General features: G+C 47.6%; 1 protein-coding gene and 1 long non-coding RNA gene across 2 annotated transcripts; both read left to right on the top strand.

Moving 5' to 3' along the window:
* The first annotated feature begins 11 nt into the window (after positions 1 to 11).
* On the top strand, positions 12 to 2,911 carry LOC140420705 (uncharacterized). The gene is made up of 2 exons (XR_011946522.1): positions 12 to 165; positions 1,064 to 2,911. It is a non-coding gene; the product is annotated as an uncharacterized lncRNA (long non-coding RNA).
* Positions 2,912 to 3,920: 1,009 nt separating this feature from the next.
* LOC140422725 (large ribosomal subunit protein P1-like) lies at positions 3,921 to 4,400 on the top strand. The gene has a single exon (XM_072507680.1). It carries the CDS (start codon positions 4,011 to 4,013, stop codon positions 4,338 to 4,340), a length of 330 nt encoding a protein of 109 aa, XP_072363781.1. The 5' UTR covers positions 3,921 to 4,010; the 3' UTR covers positions 4,341 to 4,400.
* Positions 4,401 to 15,590: the final 11,190 nt, after the last annotated feature.

Raw genomic sequence — 15,590 nt, 5'->3', positions numbered from 1 at the left:
TGCGCATGTGCAGTGTCCCCCTCCCGCGCTTCATGCTGAGGGCTTGACCAATGGGAAAACTTGAGGGACCGGAAGGACTCGACCTTCAGGCAATCAGAGCCCGGGCTTGTGTGAATAAGGATTGAGCTTAACGCAGACTGAAACTTCCTCCTGTCTCCAACATCTGTGAGTAAAACATTTTATTTTCTCCCCCTTTCCATTTCTTTCTCATTCTGACCTACAATTGGTCACTTGCAGCAACTGAAGGGAAAGGAAGTGAATCCAGGGAGGGTGCAGACTCTGGAAAGCTTGGTCCAGGTCTCTCTCTTAAAGACATTGACATATTTTGCTCCCTCAGCTCGACACATTTATTTGTTTGGCTAAAAGGATGGCCTTTTTCCTAATGTTCACAATTAAAGGGCTGGTTTGAGATGGCTGACATTTAAGCGGACATTAAATTAATATTGAATGGAGAAATGTCTACTGTTATATGGTACAGATTAGATCTATAATTTATGGTTATGTAAAGTACATTTATTATTATTTCTAGTTGTATATTGTACGCAACTATGTTATATATTTCCAGTCATAGAGTCATGATGGCACAGAAGCCGTCCATTTGACAACTCGAATCCATGCCGACTCTCAAGCAATTCTGTAATTCTCAACGAGCCTTCCTGTAACACTGCAGTACCCATCCAATTTCCTTCACAAATTATTGATCATCTGTACTCGACTAACCTCATAGGCAACAAGTTCAATATTCTGATCGATCTACCCTGTCCATGAAACACGTTTTAGTCCAGTAATACAGACATTCATCTGTGTGGCAGCCTGCATGCGTGTCCAGGACAGGAAGCAGTGAGCATGGATCTGTCAATCCGCCTGAATCAGCACCTTCAGGAGAATTGGGAGGGTGAATATTAGATACAGCAGAGTGAGAATGGAGGGAGAGTGTGTGGGACGGAGATTTACAGTTTTTGGGGAATAAGAGAGGAAAGAATGTTCCAGAGAAACTAGAATTGTCTGTTCTGAATTTCTATCCTGTACTGACAGTGATGTCTTTTGTAAATTCCTTTTCCAGGATATTCGAAGAGGCGGAATTATAGACGGAAATCTCAAACCAAACATGATATCAAAATCTGATAGTCACTCGATCCCACGGGTCTGGAATATTACCTGTCTTTGAAACTAGAAGGAGAAATGTTTCTCTATTCTGTCTGTTTCAAAAGATTTTAAACATCAGTGTGACTGGAAAAGCACCGAGACACACACACACCCAAGTGAGAGTGTTCCAGAGCACTGACTGTGGAAAGAGCTTTAACCAGTTACAGCCTGAAAACACATCACACCATTCACAGCGGGAGGAGGCTGTACATCTGTTCTGTGTGAGAGTTCAACTGATTGTCTAACCTGGAGAGACACCAGAACATCCAGCACCTTAGAGAAACGGTGGAAATGTGGAGACTGTGGGAAGGGATTCAGGTACCCTTCTCATCTGGAAATTCGACACACTCACACTTGGAGTGAGACCATTCACCTGCTCTGTTGTGGGAAGGGCTTCAGTGGTTCACTCACCTGCAGAAACACCAGAGAGTCCACATCAGGGAGAGACCATTCACCTGCTCTGACTGTGGAATGGATTTAGTACTTCATTCCAAATGATGAAACACCAACAAGTTCACACCGTGGAGACACCACTGAACTGCTCTGTCGGTGGTGGTATTGAAAATATGGAAAGATGTGTCATTTGAAACATGGAAGTCTGGCAATATCTGGTCTGAGAGAAACATGAGAGGATACAGGGAAAGATCCCACGAAGGGTTAACAGCAGCTGCAAAGAGCAGGATTATAAAATGCAGATTCCTTCTCCTAAACAGGCTTAGCAAACAAACAGGATTTTTGTATGAAGCTAAAAGCAATGGCTCACACCTTCATTGAAATTAATCATCTTAGTAAGCATCTGGAAAAGCATGGATGAGGGTTTCAGTTGAGTTAGGTGATAAATGTAAACCTTTCAAGTTATAACCAAGTGGATTTTTAGCATTACGCTAAAAGCAATGATTCACACCTTCATTGAAGTAAAATCAACAGATAGAAAATAATGACTAGGGGGTCAAATATATAGGTGTGAAGCTCTGCTGAAATCAGGTAAATTAAAGAAAACTGGAGACAACATGTCTATGAGAACACAAATTAGACCCAAATCAAAGTCAAAATTATGAGCTGGGGCCACAATTCAATAATAAAACTATAGAAATGACAGGAACCAAAATTCACACTCCTATTGAAATCAAAGCATTTTTGAATATCACAAAGGAACGTTGAACATCACAAAGGAAACAATATAATCAGGGATCTGTAGGCTGAGGCCATGCCCAAAATTAATACTTCGTCGTGTTAGAAAAATTCAGATTAAAGGTACCTTTTCCAATCCAAGAGAAATAAAAGTTACTTTACAATAAAGTCATAACTTAATAACTGTCAGAAAAATATATAACCCTGAGAGAGGGGCAGAGAAGGAACGAGAGAAACAGAGAAGGAACAAGAGAAGCAAGCAGAGTCAGCTTACAGTCAACTCGGTCATGGGAAAGGGACAAAGCAAAGTAGCCCAGCTAAAATAGCTAATACATCTAAGGAAGACCAGAATTTAAAGAGGAGACAGAGTCAGCTCAGAGACAGCCAGCAGAGCCAGCTCTCATAGCTCAGTACATGGGAAAGATAGGACATAGCAACCGAGCAGAACAGTGAATACATCTAAAGAAGACCAGATTTTAAAAAAAGATCGATTGTCAAGTTGGGCCTGAAGGTCCCCTCAACCAACCAGAAGGATCCAGAAGCAAGATCTTTTTACCTTTCTGTAAAGACAGTGATTGCAGCTTTTAAAAGAAAAAATTTAATAATAAAATAACTTAAAAGTTTTAACCTGAAACAGTGGTTATTCCTAAGTCTACTTTACTTACTTAGCAATGCGGGACCCAGGATCGATGCTACTAAGTGATAAGTGGATGAAATCTTCTGTGAAGGGATGGGTTATACCGGGGGATAACTTGAAAACATAGTTTCACCTGAAATGCACACACCGAAGCCTGCATAGGAGTCAGGGAGTGAGAATCTCTGTTCACCATTTAGAATGTTGGCCCTTTTTGGTATAGGAGGACTTCTAAGAATAGTGGTGAGTTTTCAACAACAGTGGGAAGGGATTTACTGAGTTACCCAACCTGCTGAGCCACGTCACAAACACTTAGGAGAGACCCTTTAAATGCTCTGACTGTGGGAGTGGCTTCAAATGGTTTTAGGTACTGATGGCCCACCAGCGCATTCACACTGGGGAGAGACTGTTCAGCTGCTCTCACTGCACAAAGAAGTTTAGAACGTCATTCGCCCTGCAGAAACACCAGCGAGTTCACACTGGGGAGAGCCGCTCTCCTGCACTGTGTTGGGAAGGGATTCAGTCAGTCAGGCCACCTGGGGAGACACCAGCGAGTTCACACCGGGGAGAGGCCATTTACCTGCTCTGACTGTGGGAAGCGATTCAGTGATTCATCCCAAATGATGAAACACCAAAGGGTTCACACCGAAGAGAGACCATTAAACTTCTCGCACTGCAAAAAGAGGTTTAGAACAGTGATCTTCAAAGTCGGGGTGCGACTCGCTAGGGGGTCGTGGGTGTGTGTTGGGAAGGTCGCGGAGCCGTCCGTCACGGCACTCCCGATTGCGCAAATTTGCGCGCAACAGCCGCATCAGCCAGCTTTTAACTATGCCAGCTGCGAGCTGGCATAGTTAAAAGCTGGCTGATGCGGCTGCATATAAAAAAGTGCGCCGCACTGTGCGATGATCAGGCACGCATGCGCAGTGCAGCAGCATTTCTTTTATATGGTAAAAGGGCCGCTCGCAGCTGTCATAGCTAAAAGCCGGCTGCTGCTCGCTCTGTCTGGTTCGGAAGTGCTTGGTTCTTCTGAATGAAGCTAAGGCCGAGTTTCCCCCCCGGCGACTAGCACCATCGGACCCACCAGCAGAGATCCAGCGCCATGGCCTCCACCTCGGAACTCGCCTGGATCTACAGCACCCTCATCCTGCACAACGACGAGGTCACCGTCACCGAAGACAAACTCAATGTCCTGATTAAAACAGCTGGTGTGACCATTGAGCCGTTCTGGCCTAGTCTGTTTGCCAAGGCATTGGCTAATATTGACGTCAATAGTTTGATCTGCAACGTTGGTGCTGGTAGCAGTGCCCCAGCTGCTGCAGCAGTTGTTTCCACCGCTGCCCATGTTGCTGCTGAAGAGGAAAAGGACGAGAAGAAACAGGAAGAATCTGAAGAGTCTGACGATGACATGGGCTTTGGTCTCTTTGATTAAACGTGCCGTGCAACAACATTGTTACAATTTACAAAAAATAAATAAAAATTGAATATAAAAGCCGGCTGCTGCGGCTGAGGATCGAAAATTTGCACAATCGGAGACGCAGAAGATTTTTTAAAAAATTCTATATAATCTTCCTGCCTGAGGGAGGCAGAGAGCAGGTCACAGCCCCCGAACGTCGCCGTCATGTGCTTTGGGCGAGATTGTGATTCCTCCATTTTGTCAGCAGCAAACAATGTAAGAGAAAATGGTGGGTCGCGAAGGTCGGCTGACATGGGTCGCGAAGATCGGCCGGCGTGGGTCGCGAAGGTTGGCCGGCGTGGGTCCCGAAGGTTGGCCAGTTAGTAAAAATGGGTCCCCGGAAAAAAAGTTTGAAAAACACTGGGCGGAAATCTCCGGAAACGGCGCGATGTCCGCCGACTGGCGCTCAAAACGGCGCAAATCAGACGGGCATCGCTCCGCCGCAAAGGTGCGGAATGCTCCGCATCTTTGGGGGCCGAGCCCCAACATTGAGGGGCTAGGCCGGCGCCGGAGGAATTTCCGCCCCGCCAGCTGGCGGAAAAGGCCTTTGGTGCCCCACCAGCTGGCGCGGAAATGACATCTCCGGGCGGCGCATGCGCGGGAGCGTTAGCGGCCGCTGACAGCATTCCCGCGCATGCGCAGTGGAGGGAGTCTCTTCCGCCTCCGCCATGGTGGAGACCGTGGAGGAGGCGGAAGGGAAAGAGTGCCCCCACGGCACAGGCCCGCCGCGGATCGGTGGGCCCCGATCGCGGGCCAGGCCACCGTGGGGGCACCCCCCGGTGCCAGATCGCCCCGCGCCCCCCCAGGACCCCGGAGCCCACCCGCGCCGCCTTGTCCCGCCGGTAAGGTAGGTGATTTAATTTACGCCGGCGGGACAGGCATTTTAGCGGCGGGACTTTGGCCCATCCGGGCCGGAGAATCGAGCGGGGGGGGCCTGCCAACCGGTGCGGCGCGATTCCCGCCCCCGCCGAATCTCCGGTGCCTAAAATGGATTAAAAAATCCATTTTACATTTTGCAGCTCACCCAAAGATGGAAATTTCTTTCTTTTTAAAAAAAAAATGTTTTATTCTCCTTTTTCACGTTTTCTCCCACATTTACACCCATCAACAATAAACAATAATCAACAAGATATGTCAATCCCCATAATAACAACGATCCCATCCGCCCACCAACCCCCAAACCTCAACCCACATGTTTACATAAACAAATGACAAAAAGGAATCAGGGATTACCCGCAGTCACCCTTAATCTACACGGCTCTCCACCCCCCGCCCCCCCCCCCCCCCCCCCATCCAACGCCATCAAGCCTCTAAGAGAGTACCGTGCATGATACCCCACAGTTGTACCCCGCCCCCCCAACGTCTCCAGCTCTTCCCATCCACTGGCTCTTGTAAAACTCCTCCTCCCAACCTCGGTTCCCTCCCCCAACCTCGGATCCCTCCCCCCAACTCTCCACCCCGGCTAGACTACTCGGACCCTGTTCTGCCAGGCTCCGATGGCCGCAGCCCCTCCCCCCACCTCACTCCCGTTCACTGGCCAGCTTAAACCGGCCAGCGTGGAGGCCCCCGCCCGGGTCCCTTTCCCCCTTGCCCGGCCCTAGGAAAGCCCAAAGATCCCCTTTTAGCACAGAAACCCCGCATATCCACCTACATCCCAAAGAGCCCTCCTTTCGAATGAAAGTCCCGTCCCTTCCCTTGTCCAAATCTATGCAACATTGGCTCCTTTAGCCTCTACCCCCGCGCGCAGTGATACAAAAAAAAAAGAAAATACAGTCCTGAGGTTACATCGGCACATGACCATTCCTCAATTTGTCAGTTCTGCCACAGTCCTTCTGCCCTCGCAAACTCCTCCGCTGCTTCCACCGTTCCAAAATAAAAGTCCCTGAGCTTGTAAGTCACCCTCAGCTTCGCTGGATATACAATGCCACACTGCACCTTGCCAATGTACAGTGCCCTCTTCACCCGGTTGAAGGCAGCCCACCTCCTCGGCAGCTCCACCGTAAAGTCCTGGTATACACGTATACCAGCTCCAGCCCACTACACCACCCGCTTCTGCTTGGCCCAGCTCAGGACCTTCTCCTTCACACTGTACCTACGGAAGCACAGAGTCACTGCCCTTGGCGGCTCACTCGCCTTTGGTACAGGCCTCCACGACTGATGAGCCCGATCCAGTTCATATTGGAAGGGGTCCTCCCCCTCCCCCAGTAGTTTTGCCAGCATCGCGGCAAAATACTCAGTCGGCTTCGGTCCTTCAACTCCTTCGGGCAGCCCCACGACCCTCAAATTCTGTCGCCTGGATCTGTTTTCCAGATCTTCCATTTTTCCTCGCAGATTCTTGTTCGTGTCCATCACCTTCCGCATCTCTTTCCCCATCGACGCAAGTTGATCACCGTGCTGCAATACCGTCTCCTCCACTTCCTTCAGCGCCTCCCCTTGCTCTCGCACCTCCGCCACTGCGCTCGCCACCGCCGTCTTCACCGGGGAAACCGCCTCCTCCACCAGCACACTCAAAACCTCCTGCATCTCCTTCCTCACCACCTCCATACATTTCTCAATCTGCGCCAACTGCTTTTGGAATTCCGCAGCCATCACCTTAGTTAGTTCTTCAGCCACAAGCACTGCGGCCTCCCCTGGTGCTCCAGCCTCCATCTTCTTTGTTGACCCCGCGGTGACCTTTCCCCTCTCAAAGATGGAAATTTCAGCACACATTTCTCCATCTTGTATTTTTTAATTTTTGTTTGCACTTTAAATATCCTTGACCTCTGGATGTTTCATTACAGAACTCAGCTCAAAGACATCAAAACATGTATCCGGCCTTGCCTGTGTGCCCCATTCGTCAATTCAACTTTGCAGCAGCTCAGTCCCAGCTTTGGAAACACCTTCCTCTTTCTGTGTGAGGCCCCGGCCCCATTGACTGTGACAGGGTTCATACTGTCTCCCTGAGATTGTTGATGTAAAGTTACGTCAGACCCACACTGCCCGATTTCCAATCTAATTTATTTAAAGGTCCCAGAAGCCCGACTCCAAACCTTAAATGTTGTTCTGATCCTGTCAGTAACATTATTTTGGAACTCACTAATATCACCACATAGGCAGTCATCAACATGCATCTTAAAGATGCCCGAGAGTTTCCTGCCTTCGTACCAATAAAGCACGGCAGCTTCTGCCTTCAGGTAGGGACAACCCGACTTGCACAAAACTGATCTAACTGAGAAGTGCCATACACCCTGAAACATCGTTCAAAACATGGACAAACTTATTGAACTTCCAAAGTCTTCCATCTACATCTGGCACCTCAGGTTGTAGAAACACTGCCCTCTGGAGGTGATCCCCCAGCGCAAATGCAGCTTTTATGTTTCTTGACTGAACGTTCCGAGAAAATGTCACGAAAAGGGCCAAAGAAATTTCAAAATTACCTTTCCTGCTGTGGGTGAGTCCACTCTGACCTCTTTATCTCCCAAAGCTTCTTCAAATCCCCGCGCCACTAACCTCACCTTGGGCCTTATAAGTTCCATCTGGTTGGACCTTTTCTGTGCAGATCCATCGATGTGATGATGCTGGCTGACCCCTATCTGGGACCTCTGAACACACGCCAAACTCTGTCCAACTGCCTAACTCTTTCTGTTTCACCTCCCGTACGGCTTTATCCCCTCATTTGTCAGCAGCTACAAAACCCTCTCAGTCACGGGGACTTCAGTATCGCCCCCAAACATATCCTTGGTGTAAAACCGATAATTCCCTGCCTGAAATGTTCCAGTTATTGAAATTACATTGAATGGATGTCAAAGAAACAGACCAGAAACAGATCCCCGAGGTTCTGAGGAGTCCCCAGTGGTCAGTCAGACTGAACTAAACACGGGTGGTATAAAACAAACAATACTCACCCCGGTATCTGCTGTCCACGGGGACTTTCCTTTAATCAGAGCCGTCAGTGGATCCTGTTCCTGACACCAGACTGTTGTGGGACAAATGTCACTCGGAGTCTAGAGTTGGTTAAAGTTTAGGAATCTTTATTACAAACATGCAGGGAATGCTTCAGCGAATCGAATCATCTCAAGGAGTAGTTACAATAACACACGTTTATACACAGTACAGTTGCAGCTGTTTTGTCTGCAGGTTAGTGGGAAAGTACAGGACGTAAAAGAAACAACTCGAAAACGGCTACAGTGACTTCATCTCTCACAAAACACATCTCGGAAAACAATAGCCAGATCAGTAATCCAGAGACCCAGGGTAATGCGATAGGGATCCAGGTTCGGCAGATGGTGAAATTTAAATTAATACAAAATCTGGAATTAAAAGTCATCGATGACCATGAGAGCATTGTCGATAGTTGTAAAAACCCATCTGGTTTATTTTAGATCCACCTGTGGTGGGGGAATAACAGTATTTACTATCCAGGATAAAATAAATGTACTTCAGCCTTTGTGGATCATTCCAGTGGAAATGTGTTCTCCCCCAGGCTCAAAGATCATAATCCACTGGAAGCAAAGCCATTAGACCGGCCAATCCAGCAGAAAGAAACCCTCCGACCCTCCCACTTCACCAAGTGTCAGAATGAACAAAGTTTGATTTGATTAAATTTATTCACGTGCACCGAGGTAAAGTGAAACGTATTGTTCTGTGTACAATACAGGCAGATCATTTTATACATGAAAAAACATAGGCCATATGATAAATACATAATATAAATACGTAGACATCGGGTGAAGCATACGGAGTGTCGTGCTACTCAGTAGAGAAGGTGTGTGGAGAGATCAGTTCAGTCCATAAGAGGGTCATTCCAGAATCTGGTAACAGCGGGGAAGAAGCTGTTTTGAATCTGTTATTGCAAGTTCTCAGACTTTTGTATCTCCTGCCCAATGGAAGAGATTGGAAAAGAGAATAACCTCGGTGGGAGGGTCTTTGATTTTGCTGCCCGCTTTCCCAAAGCAGCGGGAGGGGTAGACAGAGTCAATGGATGGGAGGCGGGTTTGTGTAAGGGACTGGACTGTGTTCACAACTCTCTGTAGTTTCTTACAGTCTTGGGCTGGGCAGTTGCCATACCAAGTGTCATGGGAGTGTCCCTTTAAGAAATGTTTTTGTCTTATCACATGGCTTCTGTGATGTCATTGTGTGGGTGGAGCTGGGCTGTGGCTCTGGGAGTTGGTTTTACTTTCGCTTTGGTTTAGGGCTATTTTGTGTCTCTGAGTTTTCTGCTTTCGTTCTCACATTTTTGGCTGCTGTACTCAGAAAGAGGAGTATTTTGGCCTCTCTCTCTATCTTTATTTTAAAAGCTGTTTCCAGGCGGCTTGATAACTTGAAAAGAAATAATTGCTTTCTGGAAGGAATTCAAACCTGCTGTTTTGGAAAGGAAACAAGAGCATCCATACCAGGTCTTGAGTGCTGTGTGCTGGACCGCACCTTTGAAAAGGAGGTACTGGTTTATGGATCTTGTTATTAAATTGGAACAGTTAAAGGGGGGAATTTATTAAGGGTTATACATAGATTACTGTAGCTGTGTGGGGTATTTATGTTTGTAATTGAGAAAAATGCTTAGTGTGTGTGTTTATAAAAATATTAACTAAATTCGTAGAATAAATCTTGTTTTGATTAAAAGTGGTTAAGGCCTCTGTTGAATAACACCTGAAAGGCAGCCCTTGTACTCATCGGAACCAAAATCAATAAACAATTGTAGGTCAGGTGAACTCCATGATATACTTTGGAGTTTTCTGAACACTGGCCCATAACACCTTGGGTGGGGTGCTCTTTCCAAGAGCCGGTGCAGACTCGATGGGCCAAATGGCCTCCTTCTGCACTGTAAATTCTATGAAACTATGAAACACAAGCTGTGGTGCAGCCAGATAAGATGTTTTTTATGGTGCTCCTGTAAAAGTTGGTGCACCTGTAATAATTGGTAAAAGTCAATGATAATCTTCATAATTGTCACAAGTAGGCTTACGTTAACGCTGCAATGAAGTTACTGTGAAAATCTCTTAGTCGTCACACTCTGGCGCCTGTTCGGGTTCACTGAGGGAGAATTCAGAATGTCCAATTCACCTGACAAGCATGTTTTTCGGGACTTGTGGGAGGAAACCGGAGCACCCGGAGGAAACCCACGCAGACACGGGGAGAACATGCATACTCTGCGCAGACAATGACCCAAGCGGGAATCAAACCTGGGACGCTGGCGCTGTGAAGCAACAATGCTAACCATGTGTTACCGTGCCGCCCATGTGGCAATCGGTGTGGACATGCTGAATTTCCTTAGTTTCCTAAGTATATGTTTCTTGGTCGTAGCGTCGATGTGGGTGGACCAGGACAGAATGCTGGTGATGTGCACACCTCAGAATTTGAAGCTGCTAACCATCTCCATCTCAGCCCCATTAATGCAGACAGGGGTGTGTACGATACTTCGCTTCCTGAAGTCAATGACCAGCTCCTTAGTTTTGCTGACATTGAGGGAGAGATTGTTGTTATTACACCATGCCACTAGGTTCTCTATCTCTTTCCTGGACTCTGACTCATCGTTGTTTGATATCCGACCCATTACGTCGTGTCATCAGCAAACTTGTAGATGGAGTGGGAACAGATTTTGCCACACAGTCGTGTGTGTATAACGAGCGTAGTAGGGGGCTAAGTACGCAGCCTTGTGGGCCCCGGTATTGAGGACTATCATGGAGATGTTCGTGATCCGAACCACTACAGTCGTGTCATCAGCAAACATGTGGATGGATTTGGAGCTAAATTTTGCCATGCAGTCGTATTTGTGTAGAGGCAGTGCAGCCTTGCGGGGCTCCTGAATTGAGAACTATCATGGAGGAGGTGTTGTTGTTTATCTTTACTGATTGTGGTCTGTGGGTCAGAAAGTCGAGGATCCAGTGCAGAGGGAGGAGCCTAGTCCGAAGTTTTGGAGTTTTGATATGAGCTTGGCTGGGATTATGGCGTTGAAGGCGGAGCTGTAGTCAATGAATAGGAGTCTGACGTAGGAGTCCTTGTTGTCGAGATGCTTCGGGGGCGAGTATAGGGCCAGGGAGATGGCATCTGCTGTGGACCGGTTGTGGCGGTATGCGAATTGCAGTGGATCAAGGAATGCTGCGAGTATGGAGTTGATGTGTCCAACATCTCGAAGCAATTCATAATGATCAATGTCAAGGCCACCGGATGGTAGTCATTGAGGCACGTTGCCTGGTTCTTCTTTGGCACAGGTATGATGGTGGTCTTCTTGAAGCCGATGGGAACCTTGGAACGGAGGAGGGAGAGATTGAGGATGTCCGCAAACACACCTGCCAGTGGGTCAGTGCAGGATCTGGGTGCATGACCTGGCACAACCAATGAGAGTCCCTGTCGTTAGTCTGCGACTCAAGATTAGTTTGGTCTTGTCACTTGGAGTTCCTGATGGCTTTGCGGAGGTCATATATAGATTTCTTGAATATGTCAGGGTTGCCTGCCTTGAACACCTTCAGTCGGAAGTGAACCTCCCAATGAAACCATGGATTCTGGTTGGGTAACGTACAGACTACCTTCTTTTGCACGCAATCTTCTACACATTTACTGATGAAGTCTGTGACGGTGCTGGCATACTCGTCTAGGTTGGCTGCTGAGTTAACATAGAACATACAGTGCAGAAGGAGGCCATTCGACCCATCGGGTCTACACCAACCCACTTAAGCCCTCACTTCCACCCTATCCCTGTAACCCAATAACCCCTCCTAACCTTTTTTGGTCACTAAGGGCAATTTATCATGGCCAATCCACCTAACCTGCAAGTCTTTGGGAGGAAACCAGAGCACCCGGAGGAAACCCACGCAGAAACAGGGAGAACGTGTCGACTCCGCACAGACAGTGACCCAGCAAGGAATCGAACCTGGGGCCCTGGTGCTGTGAAGCCACAGTGCTATCCACTTGTGCTACCATGCTGCCCTTGTTCTTGAATATGGACCAGTCCACTGACACTAAGCAGTCGCGTAGGAGCTCTTCCGTTGCATCAACCTTCTTAAACGGATTCTCCTGCTTAAGTTTCTGCTTGTATGCTGGGAGAAGGAGCACCGTATCGTGGTCCGATTTTACGAAATGCGGTCAGGGGATGGATCATCAGGCGCCCTTGATGTTTGTGTGGCAGTGGTCAAGGATGTTGGGGCCCCTGTCGGGACAGGAGATGTGTTGGTGGAATTTTGGCAGTACACTTGAGGTTGGCCTGGTTAAAGTCCCCGGCCACGATGAACAAGGCCGCCAGGTATTCTGCTTCATTGTTATTTATAGCGGTTACAATTCATCAAGGGCCTTCTTCACTTCCGCTGGGGTGGGATGTAGACCGCCGTGATGATGGCAGAAGTGAACTCCGTGGAAGGCAGTATGGACTGTACTTCACAGTCGGGTATTCCAGGTCCGGGGAGCAGTAGTTCACCAGGGTCGCCACATCCGAGCATCAGGAGGAGTTGACGAGGAGGCAAACACCTTCACCCACTCCAGGTTCAGTCCTGGATGTGATTAACAGCAGAATAATAGCAGAATCTAACCCGTCATCACTTGTGAACCCTTTGGTGTCTCCGCATGTTGGACGACTGACTGAATCCCTCCCCACAGTGAGTGGTGAATGGCTTCTTTCCAGTGTGAACTCGCTGGTGTCTCCGCAATGTGGATGATGTTTGAAATCTCTTTGTGCAGTGAGAGCAGCTGAGCGGTCTCTCCTCAGTGTGAATGCGCTGGTGTTCCCTCAGTACCCGAGAGCTTTTAAACCCACTCCCACAGTCGGAGCATTTAAAGGGTCTCTCATTGCTGTGAGTGACATTGTGGTTCAGCAAGTGATGACCGAGTGAAGCTTTTTCCAGTCGGAGAAGTGAACGGTCTCTCCTCAGAGTGAACGCGCTGGTGGGACATCAGTAGCTGTGAGCTTTTGAAACCCCTCCTGCATTCAGAGCATTTAAAGGGCCTGCTCTTGGTGTGAGTGACATTGTGTTTCAGCAGGCTGGATAATTGAGTGAATCCCATAATCACACACATTGCAGATGAACGGCTTCTCCCCGGTGTGAACTCGCTGGTGGTTCTGCAGGTGGGGTAAGCGAGTGAATCCCTTATCACACACAGTGCAGGTGAATGGCCTCTCCCCAGTGTGAGCGCTCTGGTGTCTCTGCAGGTGGGGTAAGCGAGTGAATCCCTTATCACACACAGTGCAGATGAACGGCCTCTCCCCGGTGTGAACTCTCTGGTGTCTCTGCAGGTTGGGTAACTGAGTGAATTCCTTCCCACACACAGTGCAGGTGAACGGATTCTCCCCAGTGTGAACTCGATGGTGTCTCTGCAGGTGGAATAACCGAGTGAATTCCTTCCCACAGTCAGAGCAGGTGAAAGGCCTCTCTCCAGTGTGATTTCGTTCGTGTCTCCGCAGGCTACCAATGTCAGTGAATCCCTTTTCACACTGAGAGCAGGTGAAAGGCCTCTCTCCAGTGTGAACTCTTTCGTGTCTCTGCAGGTTGCCAATGTCAGTGAATCCCTTTTCACACTGAGAGCAGGTGAAAGGCCTTTCTCCAGTGTGACTGCGTTGATGCCTTTCCAGCTGGCACGGGGCTGTGAATCCCGTCTCACACACAGAGCAGGTGAACGGCCTCGCTCCAGTGTGACTGCGTTGCTGCCTTTCCAGTCCATACGGACCTTTGAACCCCTTTCCACAATCCTCACATTTCCATGGTTTCTCCATGGTCCGGATGATCTTGCGTCTCACCACGTTGGACGATCAGTTGAAGCCTGGTCCACACACAGAACACCTATACAGTCTCTCCCTGCTGTGAATGGCGTAGTATTTTTTCAGGCTGTGTCACTGGTTAAAGCTCTTTCCACAGTCAGTGCTCTGTAACAGTCTCACACGGGTGTGTGTGTCTGTCTCAGTGCTTTTCCAGACGCACTGATGTTTAAAATCTCTTGAAGCAGACAGAATAGACAAAAATTTCTCCTTCTCGATTCAAAGGCCAATGATCTTCAGTTCCCAAGAATTGAGTGACTCAGTCAGTTCTTGATGTGATATTTAGTTTGAGGTATCGGCCTCAAACTCCTCTCGTTCGAACTTCCTGCAAACAGATTTTACAATGGTAATCATTGTCAGTACAGGATAGAAACTTAGAACAGACAATTCTAGTTTATATCAAACATTCTTTCCTCTCTCTTTCACTGAAATGCTCTAAATCTCAATCCCACACACTCTCCCTCCATTCTCACTCTGCTGTATCTGATATTCACCCTCCCAATTCTCCTGAAGGTGCTGATTCAGGCTGATTGAGAGATCCAAGCTCTCTGCTTCCTGTCCTGGACACAGAGACCTGAAAACCTTCATGCAGGCTGCCAGACAGATATATGTCTATATCACTGGATGAAAAATGTGTGTAATATACAGACTGTATTCACTTACTTTCCCTCCCAATTTTCCTGAAGGTGCTGATCAACAAATCTAAACTCACTAAAACCTGTACAAGAGTAGAGAATCTCCATATAAGTACATTTACTGATTAGAGATAGGGAAATTCTGAGGAAGAATTTTATTTAGTCATGGAGTGGTCATGACAGGGAACTCACTGCCCACAAGGGTTGTGGAAGTCCAGATGATCAATAATTTAAAATAAAATAGGATAGTCACTTGAAGAAAATAAACTTGCAGGGGAACAGGGATGTCGATTGGGAATGGGACTAACTGGATTGCTGTACAGAGAGTCAGCATTGACTCGAGTTCAGAAATGGATTCCGTCAGTGCTGCAATGATTGTATGACTGGAAATATATAACGTAGGTACAGTACTATATTACAAAACTAGAAATAATAATACATGTATTTTGTTACAGAACCATCAATAATATATCTAATACATTCCATGTAACACTAGATATATCTCTGTCCGATATTTTAAAAATTCAAATTCATTTACGGGATGTGAGAGTCACTGGTTCAGCCAGCATTTATTGCCCATCCATTCAGAAGGTGGTGATGAGTTGCCTTCTTGAATCGCTGCAGTCCTTGAGTTGTAGGTACATCCCCTGTGCTGACAGGGAAGGAGTTCCAGGATGTTGCCCCAGCAACAATGAAGGAAGGGCAATATATTTCCAAGTCCATCTGGTGAGTGAACCTCCAGGTAGTGGGGTTCCCAGGTATCTGCTGCTCTTGTCCTTCTAGATAGTAGTAGTCGTGGGTTTGGAAGGTGCTGATGGAGGAACCTTGGTGAGTTACTGCAGTGCACATTGTAGATGGTATACACGGCTGCTA

This window comes from Scyliorhinus torazame, chromosome 5 (genome assembly GCF_047496885.1).
Source record: "Scyliorhinus torazame isolate Kashiwa2021f chromosome 5, sScyTor2.1, whole genome shotgun sequence".
NCBI lineage: Eukaryota > Metazoa > Chordata > Chondrichthyes > Carcharhiniformes > Scyliorhinidae > Scyliorhinus > Scyliorhinus torazame.
This window is presented reverse-complemented; position numbering and strand designations above follow the sequence as displayed.

What these genes read in the sequence shown, in the direction of transcription:
- LOC140422725 (XM_072507680.1), top strand. Translation starts at nt 4,011, where the DNA reads ATGGCCTCCACCTCGGAACTCGCCTGGATCTACAGCACCCTCATCCTG.